General features: G+C 34.3%; 1 protein-coding gene across 3 annotated transcripts in view; it reads right to left on the reverse strand.

Moving 5' to 3' along the window:
- LOC150096122 (uncharacterized) overlaps positions 1-21,921 on the reverse strand; it is a 135,979-nt gene that overhangs the window by 21,709 nt on the left and 92,349 nt on the right. For 2 of the 3 annotated variants that reach the window (XM_090408823.1, XM_090408822.1), the window contains exons 2-5: positions 6,774-6,815; positions 4,327-4,405; positions 1,655-1,772; positions 619-748 (exon numbers count right to left, since the gene is read on the reverse strand). In XM_090408823.1, the coding sequence (XP_090264949.1) occupies positions 619-748; positions 1,655-1,772; positions 4,327-4,405; positions 6,774-6,807 (361 nt within the window). In that variant the 5' untranslated portion in view covers positions 6,808-6,815. Of the gene's footprint in view, positions 1-618; positions 749-1,654; positions 1,773-4,326; positions 4,406-6,773; positions 6,816-8,432; positions 8,574-21,921 lie in introns of those variants that run through there. The other variant, XM_090408824.1, reaches the window with a different exon arrangement.

A 21,921-nucleotide genomic window follows, 5' to 3' on the forward strand; every position in this document is an offset into this window, starting at 1 on the left:
GGTACATCAGAAATGTTCAACTTCATCGAGACACAAATGTCCCTTATATCTACTCTTTCCTGCAATCTCTCGCAGTAAAGTACTTCTCAAAATCGTCCTCACATCCAAATGAATTAGCCCAACAAGCAGCAAATTATGATGAATCGGAATTATGCAAATATAGACGACCTAAGGCCATCCTAGTTCCCTTTCAAGATCTATAATTTGCCCAACTCGGGCTGAGCACGTAGCTCAAAAATTTCTTCCTACACAGTACATCAGATAGAATTTCTTCCTACACCTTATCAGATAGAAGGGATTAAAAGCATGTTTCACCCTTATAGACAGTAACGTTCTGCACGTCATTCCTCGTTGTTTGGTTTTAACATTTCAATATTTAAACTTCATAATTAATTACATAATTTTCGTAATTAATTTTATCGTATTATGAAAAGAGCCACCACCTTTCAACATTTAGGCATTTGTTTGTCATAAATGAATATTTACTATATTTACTATACTTAACGACAGAATACATAATTAATTATAATTTGAATTAATATTATTACCTTTATATTACATGCGGTCGTATTATTAAATACAATTAAAATGAATGAATATAAAGACAAATCCACGCACCTTTTCCCAACACTGGCAGTTCTAACCTGAGTTTCTTAGGTGCCAATCTGTGGACATAAGCAAGCAATTGGGCAGCTTCGACACCCATTCCACTGCCTGTGTGATCCAGTTTCTTTTTGGCGTCAACTAACTACAGAGAAAAACCACAATTAAAACCTATATATTCAAAAAAGGAAAGAAATAATTATAAACACATAACTCATTTTTATCTAGGGGTTGTTGGGTATTGCCTAACGTGGAGGCAATGTGGCCCGACGGATCTAAGCGTTTTGGCTCATGAGTTGACATGAGTCGAAACATTAAGACGGTTTACAGCTATCCCTTTTCTTAGTTGCTTTATGAGGTGCGATTCATTGCTTCTCAATTGTCAGTCATCTTCGCACTTCCATGAATTGCAACAGAAATATACACTAGTCCTGAATATAGTTCCATTAACTAGAAAATAAAATCATTTCCTAGAATTGGCTGCGAAGGAATCTTCATCCAAATATTAGAATCTGATAGAAAATGTGATAAACGTTTGAGTCATTTACTCCTAATTAATATTTTTACGGAAATAGAATGCAAAAATAGTGTGCGCGTGTGTATGTGTGTGTGGGGGGGGTGCCGGTCGAGCACAGGCAAATCAGCCAGACAACACACATAATTTACTGGCAATAATATTATTAATGGGTGGTAGATGGCGTTGTACGTAGATGGTGGATAGTGGCGTTGTGGAGGATCGATTAGTGCAGAGGGAAGCATTGTGTATTTTATAAATTCGATTCGAAGAATTTCATTTTTATAACTAAGAAAATTAAGTAAAATTATTGCTTTACTCCAATATTAATTAATCAGAAATTAATTATACACATATTTCTAAACAAACTGGAGTTAACAATGTTTTAAATAAATTGAAGGGAAAGTGCTCATGTGAGACATCGTAACACGACTGGTGATGACTCGTTAAGAAGTTTAACTTAATTGATTTATGACTGAAGGAGAATAAACTACACTTCAAACATTACTCAATATCTACTTACTGATTTATGCTTACCTCCCTCACTAACGATTTGTTGACATTCTTTCCTTCTTTCAGCGTCTTGTGAATTTCACGCAAAGCACTTAAGACTGTGTTTTTGAGAAGTGCTGTTTCTTCTAACTCTTTCGCTGAACTTTGAAAAAAATAAATAAATAAAATAAAATATACACCACTACCATTAGATGTTTAATTTACGTTTACATATTTTAGTTGAAATTAAAATGAATTTTTTTCCGATTAAGACTGATCCAGACATCCGAACTTTATGTATTAACTCCATAAAAGAATACGTGGGGGGGGGGGGGGAGGACTGCTTCGCTTGCATATCTTGAGACCCATTCACTTCGTGCTTCAGGAAGAACCATCTGTGTGTGTGTGTGTGTGTGTGTGGCTGTAAGCTGTGACCTAAATAACTGTTCACCTACTAACCAGAGTACTGGACAATCCTCTTAACTCATCCAACACCCTGGATCTCTGCTTAACATTCTCCGTATAGGTACATTGTTCAGTTACCTTCTCTTAGTAATTCAGATCATAATTCGGATTAATACATGTTGATCTTGTTACAGAAGTTATCTATGTTGGAATAAAATCCTTCATCCCCTCTATTCACAAGTTGTCCAATATCGAATCCATGATTTTCCAAGAAGTGAGTCAGGGCAGTCGAAAAAGCAAAACACAAAAAACTCCCGTTTCATTCCAGCCTACATCGATACACACAAACACCTACAAAACCTCACCCAAATGGCCGTAATTAAATATTATCTAAAACTGGCCTCATGGCATAATTTTTTCCATCTAACTTTAGCATAGATGGCCAAAGAAAATCCCCTCCATCTTTACCTGAAACATTGCAATGCATCCCTCTTATGGCCTTCTGTCAGAAATCCATCAGAAGAATATTGGGAATATTGAACAACTTGGATACCAAAGGGGGATTCGGGTCTTGATGGTACACCACTAGTTGCGTTGAAGAGATATGCTCCTAAACAATCAGCTGACCTTTGTTATGTTATCCCTACAAAGGGCAGCTGGTTGTTTAGGAGCACATCTAATGAGGACATAGAACGGCAATACTTGGCTTGCATTTACCACACATAAAAAAAAGAGAATTGTCTATTATGAAACTATCAGCTTATCACTTTCCTCGATGTTGTCTGAAGTGATGGTCCTTAACGATCAAAATCTTTAACACCTAGAGAACTATCAACCAATCAGTGACGACAAATGTAAATTCCAACGGTCAAGTTCCACAGTAGATCACCTCAGTGGCGCACCCAGAAGGGGGGGGGGGGCAAGGGGCCCGGGCACCCCCCCAAAGAAAAGGAAAAAAACACTAGAAAATTTCCAAAAATCTTTTCCTAATTAAAATTCATTTTTTTATTTATGTTGTGTGCTACTTATGAATTAGCGATCACTGCAGATGCTCAGTTATAGGTCGTATGCGATGTGTAGTGTGTATTCGCAAAACGTCTACTCAACTCCCCCCCCCCAAAGGTTAAATCCTGAGCGCTCGGCCCCCTCCAAGATTAAATCCTGAGTGCGCCACTGAATCACCTTGACCACATCACCGCCTCTGGACATGTGCCAAGTAAAAAAATTGGAAAAACCTGCACTTTAAACTCAACATTTCTAAGGTATCTGATAAGGTTTCGCATACGGATATTACTGAAAACCGTTCAAGATGGAAGACAGATACTTACGATGCGAGCGAGCGAGCGAGCGATTCCGGAGGAAACTGGCACTCCAATTAGAAAGAATGGGAGAGTACTTGCTCTTCTTTGTTTCCTACCAATGCAGGCATTTCTATTGGTGCTACTGTTTCACCCACTCTCTTCCTCATATAAATAAACGACCTTCCAACCAGTGAGCAAACCCCAACCAGTATTTTACAACAAGTGCTCTCACCACTGATCTCCACACCATCCATTCAATTGGCAGTTTCCAAAAAACGGTCATATTGGAATAGAATGTTAATATTGTCCAGAAGATTTTCTAAAATAAGTCAATGGAAGGCTTCTAGTCCTATCAGACTTTTGAGAATTGGTGGGTAGCCAGTGTTCGCCATTATTTCTTATAGGTAGCTGAGCTCATTACATCTATGATTTTAAAAACACCGGAACGAAAGTGTGGCAGACAAGTGGTACACTTTCGCTCCGATGAGAGTGGAATATTGCCTAAAATTGCATGAGTTCTGCTATCGATATTTATGGGGAGAAAAAATCCCTTACTTGACTGTAAACAAGATGTCGATCTTGAGCAAAGGAAAGGGAATCGTATGAAAAATAAAAGTCCTACGATATAAACCCTATAGTACATTAGTGTTAGCACTAAGAGTAGACTAAGGATTACATCACTGAGATGTCCTGCTCTGGAGACGAGGCCAAACATGAAACTTTTTTCAAGGTACTTCAAGACTTCAGAAAGCAATGTAGTGGTGTAGAGGTTTCATTGAATCAGTTCGAATTATGTACATCGAAGTTCTAGAAAAAAAATGGCTTTATGGGGGAGGCCTAGCGAGGCTGTACTGCATCATCATCTAATATTTGGGCTCCAGTTATATAATCTTTATTTGAAACCATTATCGTATGAAATGCGTAAGGTAGTTAATTTGCTGTTGAACTTGATATCTGAATTTGTAAGCCAAATCACTCGATTGGGCAATCAGGGCCCACTAATTTACTTACTTCTTTGGATCGAGAACATTCATGTGAAAAGAGTCTTCGCTGTTTTGGCTTGTAAGAGCTTCTAGCATTCCAGACAGCACTAAATTAAAATTTAATAAGAATAAAAAAAACGAATTAGATTCGAAATACTTTTGCTCAGGCTAAAAGTACAAACCAAGATTTAATAAATAAACATTGTCAATAAATGTCTTATTTAATTTAATGCCGAATGTATAAGATTTCTTGCACAAATCTTAATGACAGTATCTTTTTGTCCTAAGAAGTGCTGAGTCAACACACACACACACACACAAAATGTAATAACTATGATATATTAATTGTACATATATCACTTCTTGGTACACATTATAACCAAGGGCGGCTTGTGCATAGGCACTGCGGAACTGCAGCACCCCCAATTTTTCTCGATATAAATATATTTATTAATTTATTTATATTCGCTTGTAATATTTAATTTTATCATCAACAATCCTATACAATTCTCTTATTTTGTATAAAAAAATAATAAAAATCCATCTTGTAGCACTTAGGAGCGCGCAAGCATATGCACGTCATAGTGAGATGCGAGCTATTAGCGTAATATGTGGCACTGTACTTCACGCAGTTCCACTGTTGTTTATATGCAGTTTGCGCCAGTAGTAGAGTGTTCGTAGTGCTTATCGTGTTTACTCCGTCTCTTTAAATATTTGGACATTACAATTAAAGACATAACATTTGTTATAGTTTTTATTTTAGAACATTATTAGGATTATGATAGTAGATTTTATTTTTAAGTAATTTTGAATTATACTAAACTGTATAATTTTGATATTTTTATCCAAACACGTATACACTGTACTTACTGTGTGTATGTATATTTCGAAAGTTGCAGCACCCCCACGATTTCAAGCCACGAGTCGTCACTAATTATAACAGTAATTACTATTAGCATATTAGTATTTGTATGCATATTCGTGGTCATGCATATATTGTGAATAGTATAAATAAATTTTAAGTTTGAGTTTTTAAAAAAAATAAACACTTCGTGTCACTTCCAAAGCGTTATCGGAAAAGACACTCCACTACGCACATCTACAACCTCCAGTATTTAATTCTATGACTGCACACACAGCGGCACCATCGATCATCTACGCACAATGTAATTTGCATCGCATGAATAATATATTTTTGTTGTCTGTAATTGGTGTGAGTTCTTTGACCGATTTGCCTGTATTATCATTCTGTTATCAACATGATTAGCAATTTTAACTTGATCTCAATGCACGCTATTTGGATCGGAGTTACATTTCATCGTACGGTATGAGACCACCGCCATGTATATATAAGATGGAGATGTTTATAACAAGTCTCATAATATTTTTGATTTCTTTCTTGAAGGAAATGCCTAGAAAACTTCAATTTGGCGTTGTAAAGCTATTAACCATTTATTATTCTTTCGTTGCCAGATATTCTGAAACTTAAAAGTTTCGAAGACCAAAACAGCTTATGAGAAATCAGCTGTAACATTGAGTTACTTTGGTATTGTACTACTTAAAAGATACGAGCACCTAGGCGGTGTATGTTCGCATTTTACTAAGCGCATTTAATCCACCCATAAATCTCCATTTTAAATCTTAAATTTAGAAATTATATGTTTTGGCTTTTTTGTGGATTATTGTAAAAGTCAACTGAATTTTTTTGCGAGAACTTTTAATATCTTAAACACGTTTTCTTGAAGGACACTCACTATTTCCAAATTTCTGTTGATTGCCCATCGAATGAGATCTTTACCTGATTTTCACCAGCTCATTTAAGTTCGTTATTCACTTTAAATTGCAGTTAATTTTTTTTTTAAATTATTATTTCTGCGTTTTTGGATTCTAGTTCTTTTATTTCTTCCGTTAGTCAGACTATGGCGGATAGGAGACTACACGCTTGGATACGTGTAGTCTCCTATCCACCTACACGCAGAGGCACTTGCACGCGCTGTTGTATTTTGCTGGTTACTGAATTTATATGCAATACGTTTCCAGTTCTGCTTTCTCTCTTTAGGTCGTTTTTAACAGTAAAATGACAGTTGTTGTTAAAATTACCCTACACACATTTTATAAGTTACTTGTCAAAAATGAAATAGGCGAACGATCAAAAGTTTCCGGACAAGTTGTCGACCCCTATATCCAACATTTTTAAGTTCGAGTCGAACTCATGACACAAATGACTGTCAATTATTTTAAATCAAATTAAAATAATTGACACGCGGTGTGTACGTTTATCTAAGTTCTTGTTTTATCTAAAAATAAAACGTATTCTGCTATCGTTTCAGGGCATTTAAAATTATATTTAAAGAAATTTCGATTAGCAAATAATATCGAGATGTATCATATAAATATAATAATTATCCATCATCGTAAACATATCAAACTGTTAAATAATATTAATTAACTACTTAATACGTTTCTTCTACTTACCTTGGAAGATGACGTAGGACAACAGGAAATTCATTCTGCAAGCTGATAAAGATAAAAAGATAGAAAAAAAAATTACAAGGATGTTTTCAAACAAGATAACTTCTTAAATGTTCTTCCGCACATCTCTAAATAAAATTAAAAATACTTTCTGTAATTTTTGTTTATTGAAAAACGTACAATAGTTAAAAAAAGTTAGTGAACAAAAGCTGTCATACATTAAATCAGACTAATGAGTGGATAATTAGTATTTTGAGAAGAATGCCTATGAAACAATCTGCATAACATGTAGAAATCATTCACTTGTACGGAATACGCTACTCAACCTTTCTTCATGCTCCGATGATTGATGACTTTTATTCAGAGGAACGGTAATACACAAATCACTAGACATCAGCAGATCTCTCTTCCTTGCGTTAACGTTTACCTCCGGTCTCTCCTGGCATAAACACGTCACATCAATATCCCCCCCCCCGTCAGCATCCAAGAAACTAGGCATTCTCTTTCGTTGAAGAGCCTATTTTACACCCAATCCACTCTTAACCATTCGTAAACAACTCTTATGAATGTAATAACTTAATTTAATTTAAAAATGATAGTTAAACTAAAAGCATATTCAATTTAAAAGTACATTTAAACACAAATAAATTAAATTTAAAAAAGTTACATTAAATCAAAAATTAAAGTTGAAGTACATAAAAATTAAGATTTTAAAATTGAAAGCATCGTTAAAATATTTTTAACATATTACAAAAAAGCCTCAAAATATTTAAAAGATTTTGAATACAAACCAAACTCAGTTTTAAAATCAAATTATTCCTAATTTTCGAAGTTACCGATATAAAAATAAATATATCTAAATTTTATAAGATCAAGTAATTTTTAATGCACTTCTATGTTCGTTTTATGTTTTATTTTTATTAAATTTGATGTTTATTAAAATTTTTCAGGTGATATGAAAGTCAAAAGGAAGTTATGATGTTCTCTGGCACTTTTAACCAAGGAAAATTCGAAAGTCCCGAAAAAAAAAGGGACTGGGTGGAGACAACCTTTAAGAATGACATCTAAGACTAAAACAACTTCAGAAATTAAGAAGAGAACGCAGCATAATGTAATCCAAGATGTTTTAATAAAATAGATAAGTCTTTCAATACTTTCACCATAGTTATAATCCATAATAAATTTAGGGGAAAAAGGCTATTTAGCCTCAAGTCTTACTTCGTTTTATGAACATGCATACCTTTATTTATAGGCCTTTCTTTTGAGCTATTTTACCAACATTCGACTTCATAAAAAAGATGCTACAAACTTATCATTATTACAATATTTAGTTGTTTCTAAACAACCCAGTCTTCCGGTTTTTATGTTTGCTTTGTTCATTGGAATTATTTTCATCGCAACCAATGATAATGCGAAATAATAATCCAATGCAAACAGCGATTAGTATCAACCCGATAACAATAACTTCTGCTAGACTGACATAAGCACAAACACCGCATGCGATCGTGACGTCACTAAACGTTAATGTCAATTATTAAATAAAAAACCTGCACCGCTGATATATTAAGCGTTATCACCTCATATTCCAATACTTACATATATATTTAAATAACGTAATAAAGGAATAATAACGAGCCAAGAAATACTACTTTTTCTTCTTACCTGGTTCTGAAATCTGAAGCTCTACCCCAGGATAGCAAAAGGAGTTAAAGAATGCTTTTGCTTGTAAGTGATACTGAAAGTGAGCACGTTATACTATACTCGCTATCAGATGTCAGATACTTCACCGACGATTGACAAACAATTATTACCCATTAGAAATGATATAAAAAATATAGAAAATATGATCGTATATGATAATTAAACCTACCCGGATATAAATATTCACCTTCATTTCGAATCAACGTATGCAAACAAAACAAAACAAAACAAAAAACTGAATTTTTAGCGAATGCTTTACTTCTGCATATGATATATACTGCTGCGTGCTCTATTCAGAATATAAAACAACACAACACAGTTGAAATCGTCTGCCTGCGATAGTTGCTAATAAATTTTAAGTTACCCTTTCGTCTGCCTTTTATTACGTCATAATTTAGGTCATAGGTACTTCAAAAGACAGCTCAATAACTATGGCAATGTATGACTTCTGAAAAGTAGTTGAATTTATTGTTAATACGAATTAATGTTAATATTGCTAAGGATTAAACAAAGTTATTTACCTCAATAGCTATATTTCATATCTCACTGCATGATTTAAAAGAAACAAGCTAATATGGCAAGTTTTAAATCGAGCTATGAGATTGGTAACCTGTTTCTAGGAGATTTATACATTTTAAGAGCATATATTAAGAAATGGCCTGTTGTTAAAGCTGCCATGGATGTGAATATCAGAAGCATTGAATGTCAGAAACATTGCCGTTGATGTTTAGTTATTATTATTATTATTATTATTATTATTATTATTATTTATTTATTTATTTATTTATTTATTATTATATTTGCATTAACAACAAAAAATACCTGCCAATGTTCCGAAATCAAACCTGTAACACGCGCAAAATACCCCGGTCTCTACATAGATTCCCACCTTAAATGGACAAAACATAGAGAATACCTACACACCAAACTCCGGATCATCGCAGCAAAACTCTTCCAAGTAAAAGGCATTATTCCATCCAACATAAAAAACTCCTATATCACGGTATCTGCGAATCCGTACTCAGATACGGAATAACGGTCTATACAAATACATCAAACAGCCACCTAACAAAATTAGAAATACTGCACAGGAAAATCGTGTCAACAGTGATCTGGACACCTTACACGCAACAACCAATATCCGACAAGCACATGGCGATACACAAAATTCTGAGCATTAAAAACCTGAACTACTACATGACATTAACAAGGAATTACTTCAACGTCACTTATCGAAACAACAGAGACACATATCGTATAACACGACCCACAACAACTCTCTACATCCCCACACCCTTCAACAACTCATACGGTTCTTTTGTGAGATCACATCAGAATCCCACGCAACTCAACAACGTACCAAGATATTTAAAACACATAGACGACTACAGAACATTAAAAAACGAACTCTGGAAAATATACCAACAAAGCAAATTTAAGATACCATTAAATTAACACTAATCACAAATCACTAGCATCCAATGCCAACATCCCATACATAAACAGTAGCAACAAAATATAAAGACTGAAGGCTAAATCCCACTCTCTTCATAAAAGCTAACCCAAACTTCGAAGTAGGTGGGATTAACTTGCCTCACTCATCTACAAGTAATCCTTATAAACGAATGCAGAAATTTGTTTGTATAATCACTCTTTCTCAAACTTTGAATTATTATTAATAATAATGTACTGAATCCTTGTAATGTACAGAAAATATGCCTCATGTATATATACGTAAATACTCTGTATGATAATAAACCTTATCACTGTCAAAAAAATTACTATTATTATTATTATTATTATTAACATTATTATATTAGTCATTCATTATACAGAAAATTCTGTACAATCTTTATTGTTAATAATAGAAGAACATGTGTTGTAAATACATAATATAGAGGCAAAAATTGAAATTTTTAATTGAAATCCAATGTAGAAAATTAATCATATATATGCAGCACTTAGTGCTGAATTTTGTAAAAATTATAAGTTGGAATGTCACTCAAGATGATCATTGTATATGTGTAAAAATATTTTTAGAAATCATTGGCTGTACTGCGTTTTTTCATAAAAGATAACCCACGCTTCGAAGTAGGTGGGATTAAAACGCCTCACTCATCCACGTAATCCTCATAATCCAAGACTGCAAATTATGTAACAAAACAGTCAGTACAGTGTATTATAATAATAATGAAGATATATATATATATATATATATATATATGTGTGTGTGTGTGTGTGTGTGTGTGTGTTTGTGTGTGTGTGTGTGTGTGTGTGAAAAGTGTTTTACCTTGGGGATAATATATATTAAGGATACCAAGTAATTTTATAAACTTGGTTTTTTACTCCTAAGTGAGCAAAACAGTTAAGTTTGCACCTGAATGTAGTTCAAGTCTAAAGGTAGTGCAACACCAGGGCAACTCGTTGTAAAGGTGGATAAAGCTCTGATCACTATTCTTAGTATTTCCCATAATGTTAAACACATCTCACTAAGAGATGTATACTGCAATGCATTATGGGTGGGGGTCACTACCCAGACCGTTTTCAAGGTTTTTTGAAACCGGTCTGGGTAGTTTTGGAGGTCTCCTCAGTGAGTAGCTTGACCGAGTTGCAACAAGTTGCAACCCGGTTGCAACAACGAGTTGCCCTGGTGTTGCACTACCTTTAGACTTCAACTACGTTCAGAAGCAAACTTAACTGTTTTGCTTACTTGGGAGAAGGAGTAAAAAAACCAAGTTTATAAAATTACTTCGTATCCTTAATATATATATATATATATAAATTTGTATCTAAAGAAAAAAAATATTGAAAATAATTAATGTGCCTTAAACTGTGTACAGTATAATGTACAGAGCATCAAGTGTAATATGCATTAATTGTAAATATGTAAAGTACTCTGTACGATGAAAAGAGAAAAATTGTTATTTTATACATAATGTGTAGACATGCAAAAAATTTCTGTATAATCATCAAAGTTATTATTATAATAATATACACTGTATACAATTATTATTATTTAAAAAAGTATTATGTACGCGCAAGTAGCAAGTATCTATTATGAACAATTGTATTCGTGTAATGTATTATAAATATTATAAATAAATAAATAAATATATATATATATATATATATATATTATTATTATTATTATTATTATTACTATTAATATATGTATGTAATTTATCTGAGACATTATCATATTATTATTATTATTATCCATTATTCAAAAATTCCGTGTAATCTTCATTGTTAATATTAGAAGAACACGTGTTGTAAATATAGATGGAAAAAAGTATCATTATCAAAATTTTATTTGAAATGCAATGTAGAAAATTAATCACATATGCAGCACTTAGTGCTGAATTTTGTAAAAATTACAAGTTGGAATGTCACTAAAGATGATTATTGTAATTGTGTAATTGTAATTTTAGAAATCAATAAAATTAATAAATAAATTTTAAAAAATATATTATTATTATTATTATTATTATTATTATTATTATTATTATTATTATTATTATTATTATTATTCTAATCAACGGTACCAAAACACAGATGTTGATAATACACAACCCAAAAATAACGCGCCCCGCATCACTGTCGATACACTGTCACACATATCGCTGCATTAACAACAAAAATACCTGCCAATGTCTGAAATCAAACCTGTAACACATACAAAATACATTGGTGTTTACATAGATTGCCACCTTAAATGGACAAAACATATAGAATACCTAGATACAAAACTCCGCATCATCGCAGCGAAATTCTTTCAAGTAAAAGACATTATTCCATCCAACATAAAAAAACTATATCACGGTATCTGCGAATCCCTACTCAGATACGATATAACAGTCTATGCAAACACATCAAGCAGCCACCTAACAAAATTAGAAACATTACACAGGAAAATTGCGTCAACAGTGATTTCAACATCTTACACGCAACAACCAATATCCGACCAGCACATGGCGACACACAGAATCCTGAGCATTAAAAACCTGAAACACTGAATGACATTAACAAGGAATTACTTCAACATCACCTATCGAAACAACAGAGACACATATCGTATAACACGACCTGCAACAACTCTCTACATCCCCACACCCTTCAACAACTCATAAGGTTCTTTTGTGAGATCGCATCTGATACCCACGTTACTCAACAACCTACCAAGAAAGTTAAAACACATAGACGACTACAGAACATTAAAAAACGAACTCTGGAAAATATACCAACAAAGGTTAAGAAACCATTAACACTAATATACACATCGCAAATCACTAGCATCCAATGCCTACATCCCATACATAAACAGCAACAACACAAATAGTGAAGGCTAAATCCCACTCTCTCCATAAAAGCTAACCCAAGTTTCGAAGTAGGTGGGATTAACTCGCCTCACTCAACCACACGTAATCCTTATAACCAAAGAATGCAGATTATGTAACAAAACAGTCAGTAAAGTGTATAACAATAATGAAGATACTGATATTAAAAAAAAATGTGTATATGTAAATAGGCTGTATATAATAAGCTATGATATTGATATTGAAAAAAAATTGATGTACATTTATATTTTAAAAAAATCACTGTGCTCTACATTTGTACTGAACAGAAAATGTAAAAGTATACATTATTGTATACATGTAAATACTCTGTATGATGATAAATCAAATGTTATTAGAGTTAAAAAAATATTATTCCAGTTTCTGAATGCAGCTCAACATTAACTTGAGATGTTATTGTTATTGAAGTACCGATATTTAACATTCATAAATCAATGGTCTTGCTGATCCGTTTTTGGAGGCTGAAAATGCGTATCAGATACAGAACATTCATCAGACTTACGAGATAAGACAACAGTGTCTTGCTACAGCAATGCACAATACAAGTGCCTGATTCACAAGTACCTGAGGGCAAGGTAACATACAGAGATGCATGTTACAGACCTTGCTCCGTCGAGCTATCATCTGCTCCGTGAAAGTATTCGAAAAGGTTCGTTTTGCTAGTGGTTAAACGAGGAAGTAGACACATATGGCTTACCACCCAGCTGAAAAACAATCCTTAGATATTCAAGTTTGTATACCACTAAATAAACTATATTTAGAACTAATGGGATTACGATGAGGAATGTGCATTCACACGCAGGTCCATACAATATTGTTAGACTTTTTTAAAATGAATTCCATTTTGGATATGATATGTGGTTATTCCCCACAATGAATGGTCACGTGGTTGGTTTAAGAATTGCATAGTTTGTAACGATAACCTGGAGACATTTTTCTTGAAATAGCTCATGAAGGAGTACACCTACCTGAATAAAATGCCTAGGAAAGTGATATTGAGACACTGAGGTCTGTACAGTATATTTTGATACAGCAACGTAGGCTAGCAAACTCTAAATCGTCTACCTGCCGCTTGAAGTGGATCGGCCTGTTAAGACTCCTAGATTGCAGTTTCCTACGCAGGAAAAGTTTACGTCTGGAAAATAAGCCTTTCAGGGGAATAGCCAAGCTAGTATGCTACAAGGTGGATTCATCGTCCTGTTAATATGCTACGATACTTATCCGTGGTGTCATGTGATCAAAAAAACGTCTCGATTTCAGACTAATGTCTATAATATATTATGAATAAAGCTTTTCTGGAGTACGTTTGCACTTTTTTTTTTACTTCTTTTAAGTGGTTGTTCCGCAAAATCGTTCGTTAACAAGTATCGTATACTTGTTAACGAACCAAATATCCAACCAAATGCTAACGATTTGATACTGATGATGACAGCAGATGAATTGGAGCCAAAAAGAATAAGTGCTTGGCGAGAGAGTGGCTGTTCATTTGAAGAGTCTGGTGTGAGATTAATGCCAGTAAGTCAAAATTCAGAGTTGATTGTTGCTATAGGCCAGGGAATCAAAACGAGAATTCAAGATTGGGTGGATAAAAATATGATACTGTATGAAGGGCAACTTGACTTTGTGAATGGTCGCTCATGCCTTAGTAATTTACTAAGTTTTTGTAATATAGCAACAGAGTTGGATAAAGGAAATGGCTACACGATAATTTTGTTAAACGTTCAAAGACATTTGACAGAATACCACATGGAAATCTGTTTCGGAAATTAGAACAAATGGGGATGGATATGACACTGGTTGAGTGGATAAGAGGGTGGATGCTGGACAGATATCAAAGAGTGGTATATGGAGAAGCAGAATCGAGACGAAAGCAAGTGACTAGTGGAGTACCACAAGGTTCAGTGCTGGGACCATTTTCATTTCTTCATAAATGTGGAGACCTTGCAGAACGACTTAAATAGGCTGTCAGTGTGGACAAAAGATAATGGATATCGGTTTAATGTCAAGTTATGCATTTTGGGATAAACAGATTACGAGTTCTGTATTCAACTCATAGATGATTCAATGAATCTTGTCCTAAATTTCATAATTTTATATGATTATCCTCTACGTTTGCTCTTCAGAATGTATTTCTGTTTTCGTGTTGTATTTTATCCTCGTATTCCACTGATATTTATACCGAGTCTTTGATATCAACCCATATTCAATTTCCAAGATCGCTAAGAACAGTAACAAATTTTTGCTATCAAGTTACCCTCCAGTTACCACCCTGGATTTAATCCTCAATAAAGTAATACAGAGATCCAAGAATGGGGTCCAATTCTGCGCTGCATTCGTCTCAATTATTATACCGTCTCCTCTATGGATTCCACCGTTGTTGATCAACATAGGATCCTGGCTTGATTAGCGATGTGTGGACAAATTCCATGGACAACTTTCGAGAGCTTTGTGGTTGATTTTAATAACTCTAAGACATTCGTTAGGATTTGGCATAAAAACTTGCTTAGTAAGTTATTCATTTTATAGTTTATTTATCTTTTGCAATTTCTAGTTTTTCTTGTCACATATTAGGTGATTGTAGATGGATCTTTTTGTCCAAACTTTACAACTCATGCTGGATACTACCGGACCATTCTTTCATGCACACTCTTCATATCAACTATCTTCTATGTTTGATAGAAGATGGTTGATATTTCTTCCACAAATGTCGATGAAGTCATTGTCAATTATTTTAATAGAAACTGTCAGATAAGGTTCAGATGGATTAAAGTTCTTCACTTCTGTCTATCCTCCCATATTCTTTCTTCATGTACACCAACTCAGGTTTCTTTTTTCCAAATCTTCTCGTATCCAATCTCTATATTTTTGTTCTGTTCTCTTTCCTGGAACTTTTCTCCTCAATATTCATTTAATAGATTCTTCTTGGTATTCATTCTAAATATCTTTTCATTATATGTCCAACTACTTCAACAGGAAGTCACAAATACTTTAAAAAAAAAATTCTATTCCCAAAACATTCATAATATTCTCTAAACTTATTCCATCTTTCCTTGCTTTTGCCCACGTTGTCCTCAGAACTTTTATTTCCATTGCTTTTATGTGTACTCTGTGATATTTCTGTCCCTTAGGCAAAAATGGACAGAAAGTAACTGCTGTTAGTCAAAATCGTACACTACGGTGGATTTCACCATCCCAATGTAGACACACTGTTATAAATCATTGGCCCAGAGGTTCGCAAATATTTGAAATCTTTCATTACTTTTCAGTAATTGTGTGTTTAGTATAACACCGTTAACCTTTTAGATTTTCTCTACGATTTAAACCCTCACTCTTCTTGCTATTAATATGTAATCCATACTTCTGTATCACACTGTTCAATTCGCTCTAGTTTCCTCGCTAGTTCTGAATGAGCGAAACATTGTCACATCATCCCCTAACACAGTCGTTTCTCCTTTCTATTAACCATATCTAAGACATCCCCAGAATGAATAGGAATGGAGATATACTTCTTTGTCGCAATCAATTTTAAGTGTAAAATTACTAAATTTAGTTTTTACACAGTTTTATACATTTAAAATGCATATTCTTGTTCAAATGTAAGCAAAAAATGAAGAATACAAAAACATACAAAACAAATTAAAAAAAAGAGACTATCCTTGCCATATTCACGATATGAATGTACTGTAGGTTTACAAAAATCTTTTTGTGGGTGCGAACCACATAAAAAACAAAACTATATCATCTTTTCTATAACTAAGAAGTTCGAAGTTTCTCAGGACCAATCAAATATTTTTCAAATATAGAAAACTATAAATACACTTCTTTCAAATTCCCAGTGTCTCTCTGTCATTCCCCTCATCAAAAATTAAAGCAAAAGTTGATCTCTGTTTTATAAAAGCAAACTGATCTTTGGGCATTCCCCTATTTTATTCCTTGCCCTCATCAGTATCCTTTCATAAATCTTTGCACAGTGACGCGATAATGTTATCCCTGTATAGTTGTTACACTCACTCTTGAGCCTCCATTATAAATTGGAACAATAATCCGCTTGGAGTTTTGTCAGGCTAATCATCTATCTCTCTTTCAAAGGGATTTTCCATTCTTCATATTTTTTAATGTCTCTATGACTTCTTCCAGATATAAATCCCTATTATTTCTCTCATCTCCACGTTCATTCCAATTTATTCCACTAGATTTTTCTTCTTTCTATTATCATTATTAAAGAGCTAATGATATTCAAAATATTCCCAGACCCTACCCACAGAAACTAAATATCTCATTATCCGACATCCATCCTCCTATACACAAAGCGCTGATCCTAAAACCACAACAATCGCACAGGTGAAAACAACATACTATCTCGGACTTCACTTCGATGCTGATCAAAGTTAGAATAGCCATACAAAGTATCCACACAACAGACACAGGAAAATAGCAAGCAAACTATATCGATCAAAAGACATTGCCCCGACATACACAAAAATACTAATCTATAAAGCATTGTGAGAAAACATTTTAAGATATGCGATCACATCATACGCATTCTGGCAGACTACAAACAACGGTTGTGGGATTGCAATCGCTGCAAAATAAAATGGTAAAACGATATTCTGGGAACAAAGATAAAATCCCACACGCATACGGGCAGCAATGACAGAACACAAAATAGTTAAGGTGAAACACTTATGCCACTACACAGTCGTGCTAAAACATTACTTCAGTTCAATCAACAGAATAACATATCAGATTACAAGACCACAGTGAACAAACTACATAACATATAAGTATAATAATCACTACGGAAAAGCCACCCGAAGTTTCTACATACCTGACACGATCAACAAATAGCCATTGGATGAGAGAAACCTAGGGATCTACAGAAAGCTGAAACGGGCTATAGAGATAGTATAGCGAGACTGAACTTTAGAGAAATTCCTCTCTCTCTCTCTCTCTGTCACACACACACACACACACACACACACACACACACACACACACACACACACACACACACAAACCAATAACAAAGTTTATAAGTCTCAATCATATCATCCCTCTTTCTCCTGTTTACTAGTGTTTGCAGTCTACAAATTCTCGATCTGTCTTCATAATCACTATTCCACAATCCTGATATCATTTGAACACTCATCTTTGTACTCTCTCCAATACATCAGAATCACAACGGAAACCAGGAGACCACACCTGCGCACAATGGTCCAAGTGAAATTTTATCAAAGCCTTGTAAAGAGGCAAAATGACATCCTTATCTTTATATGTGAACGTTCGTTTCAGCATTGCAATTACTTTTGAGTTGAATTTGCAATCTTTGCTACATGTCCCCCTCCCCTTATCTAATACTTCAACATCTACTAACACTCCAAGATCCCTGGCCTCATCAGTTCCTTCAAGTGTAATCCCGCCAATATAAAAATACATTGGATATCTAATGCCAACAAAGTGTACGACTCTACATTTATTAACATTGAACTGACATCCATTTTCCCATGCTCACAATTCCAGCCAATTGAAATCATTCTGCAAGCTGCATATCAGCAGCATTCATGCTTACCGAAGCTATCTTGGCATAATCAGCAAATAGCTGTATGTCGCTTGTCCAATCCTTCCCAATGTCATTAATGTACAGATTGAATAACAATGGTCTGACTATACTGTCAGAGGGTGTTTCAGTTAAAGACGGAACTATTCTGACTCCGGTTGGTGATAGTGATCATGTGGTACTCACTTGGGAAGTGTCTGTCTCAGTTTATGAATTTTCCATTTAGAAAAGGTTCCATGCTGAACTACAAAGCAGGAACGTATGACCATATATGGGGTATGCTGGGATCTGTGCCATGGTATCGGTTGCTGGATGGGAAGAATATCGACAGTGCATGGGAAGCATTGAAACAATACTTAAATGATGCGATATCAGAATGTGTCAAGAGAGTTCGAAGAATAACTAGAGTAGGAGTCAAATGGATGTGCAATCTAATTAAGCAAGAGACTCGTAAGAAGAAGATAATGGGGAAGTTACGATAATTATAAGTAGCAAGTAAGAGGAGTCACAAGTGTTGCACGGAGAGCTAAGTCCGAGTGAAATGAAATTGGATCCGCAACTAAAGAATGAAATTGAAAGAATAACTCTAATGAATGCAGATGATATGAGGGTGACAGATGCAGAAGAGGTTGTTCACCTAACGAGTGCCCATTTTATTAAAAGCTATCAACCTGGTGAACGCAATATTGAGCTCACTGCTACCCCTTCACTGGGTGACGAAACTCAGGTGTATGAGGACGAGGTACTAAAGATTTTGCACAAACTGAATAAGAATTCAGCAATAGGGACTGATGGGATATCAGCACGTGTGCTAAAAGAGTGTTCAGTTGAACTGGCCATTCCTTTGACCATGCTGTTTAATATGAGTCTCAGAACAGGGAAGATTCCACAGGAATTGAAGGAATGTATGGTAATGCCATCGTATAAGGGTGGTGCAAAGACCAATGCATCCAACTAACGACCAATTAGTATCTCAGGAGTGGTGGTGAACATTTTGGAAAAATTGGTCAGGGCTCGCACTCAGAAATTTGTTCACAGGGAAAATCTACTTTGCAATGAACTCAATGAGTTTACTAAGGGAAGGTCATGTTTTAGCAACTTGCTCAAATTCTGTAATAATGTTACCACTGAACTAGACAAGGGGAATGGATACATTTTAAGGTAACCAGCGATGTGCCTAAGGATCAGTCCTTGGTGCATCTTCTTGCAACTTATGTGGACACTTAAATCCAACTGTTTGTCTTTCACTGTTTCATTTCACTTTAGTATTTGTTTTCATGGCTCTTTCTGTGATTATAAACAATTATTTGTTCTAGTCTTTATGAACTTCCTGCTGCTACATGCTCTTTCACACACCTCTTCGTCTGTTTCTACTGTTATATCTAGAAAAGCTTTGTATATTTTTGTCTTGGCACATTCACGGTGCCAACACCTTTTGAAGTGCAGTCAAAATAACTAACAGTGGGTTTATTGGTCGTCAAGATTTGATACTACTTTACGACCAAAAAACCCAGTGTTAGTTATTTTTATTACATTAATTTTGTGGTCAAAAATAACATACTTATAACCTTTAACTAATTAATCGGTAATGTTTATTTGAAGGAATGTTTGTGCAAGAGTTTTTGACGTCCAAGTCTTCGTCACTTCCGGTTATACATTTCATTCCAATAAAATGCAAGTTCACATTTGCTAACTGGTTTTATCTGTTGGCAAATTTACGGTTACCATGACAACTATATTCGCGATTTGTTAATTCAGCAGAACTGAACAAAACAAATTGCACATAATATTGTACTTTTTTTCTTGCTATTTATTGACAAAATAGTTAGAATTTTTATCACTTAAAATTCCAGGGTATGCAGTTACATTTTCTTGTTAAAAACATTATTTGAAATTAGTTTCATTGAAAGGTTTTATTTCTAAATTTAAATAATCACATATGGAAATTAATCAAGACAAAAGAAATTGAATTAAATATAAATTTTAATTTAATAAACGTAATCACCAACGTTTACGTTCATTCTTGATCTTGTCGTAAACATGAATGTATACGAATCAAGTCGATTTAAGATGTTTTAAGAACACCTAAGTATAAAGATCTGAAGTGTTTGCTAAGCTCGCTTTAGTTCAACACGATAGTTAGTTGTCAAGTTGTGATGGGGGGGGGGGGGAGACACTTAAACCTGCAGATGTATAACTCATACCAGTCACGGAAAAGCAATTATAATAATCCTCGCAATAACTCGATCGTCTAGCACTTATTTTTGAAGTTGAGGTTCGTATAATAAATGCATACTCGCATAAATTTCTACATTACTTTTGACAGCTTTTGATAATTATCTCAATGAATGCAGTTATAAATGAGACTCAAACTCTCACAATTTCGAATAGAATGATAAATTTATTCTTATAATATGAGCATTTGAGGACTCGTATTCAAGTGTGCTTCTATAACATGCTATGAATGATGATGTATATACAGATGTACAACAATTTACAGAGCTGTTGTGAATTTAAATTATAAATACGTTTCCGGTTTCCTATTTCCGGTGGCATGGTTTGCTCATCCGGGATATTTCGGATGTTTACCCCCCCCCCCGAATCTTGTCAAATGATGAGGTAAGTTCAAAATAATGAAAGTTAGCAAATTTTTACGACGCTAGTGATGTTAAGTCATGCTTCATACTTATGGAACTACACATATAACAAAAGAAGTCCGCGCTTGTAAAGAGTGTAAAGTCCAGTGGCGACCCGTACATAAGCACTGCGACACTGCAGCACCCCCAAGGAAAAAAAAAATGGAAAAATTAAATTTTGTTTGTGTTTATAAATAATAACAATGCTTACAACATTATATAAATGCAGTATAACATGTTAAAAGTTACAGTTTATGTTTCGACAGTGATTGAATAGTTAATAATTGGAATTGTTCGATTAACGATTTATATTACGACACAAATGCACTGCGATCTAACGCAGCGTCAGAATTATCGCGCCAATTGCAGCTAGACTCGCCGATATTCGTTTACGCTTGTCATTGCACGTTACAAGTGATTCCGACACTGCTCTTTTGGGCAGTGTATATCGTATGCATGAGCGCGTTATTTCTGTGAGCTACGAAACTTTTATTATTGGTGTTTGTTCGTGGTGAGAGTGAAATATTTTTAATAAAGCAATTTTTTAATATGCAATTTTTTTTTTTTTTTTTAATTTTGTATATGCAGCACCCCCACTTAAAATTTTCACCGGCCGCCACTGGTAAAGTCACTAAATGTAGAGGCTATGAAATTAAGGAAAAAATAATTTTATAGAGCTCTGAGCATGAGAACTCCAACAGATTGAATTGTGTTACAGCATTTTTTGATGTCAGACAGGTTAAGATGTGTTCAGACATGTTAAGATGTGTTCAGACATGTTCAAACATGTCTGAACATGTCTTACTAACTGAATGAAATTATTCAAAGTCGTAATATACTGAATTTTAATGTTTTAGAGATCATGACTCCTGAATCTGTAACTGAATCAGAAGAACCCACTG

Source organism: Typopeltis vanoorti, chromosome 19 (genome assembly GCF_054136105.1).
Source record: "Typopeltis vanoorti isolate ZY-2024b chromosome 19, IOZ_Tvanoo_1.0, whole genome shotgun sequence".
Lineage (NCBI taxonomy): Eukaryota > Metazoa > Arthropoda > Arachnida > Uropygi > Thelyphonidae > Typopeltis > Typopeltis vanoorti.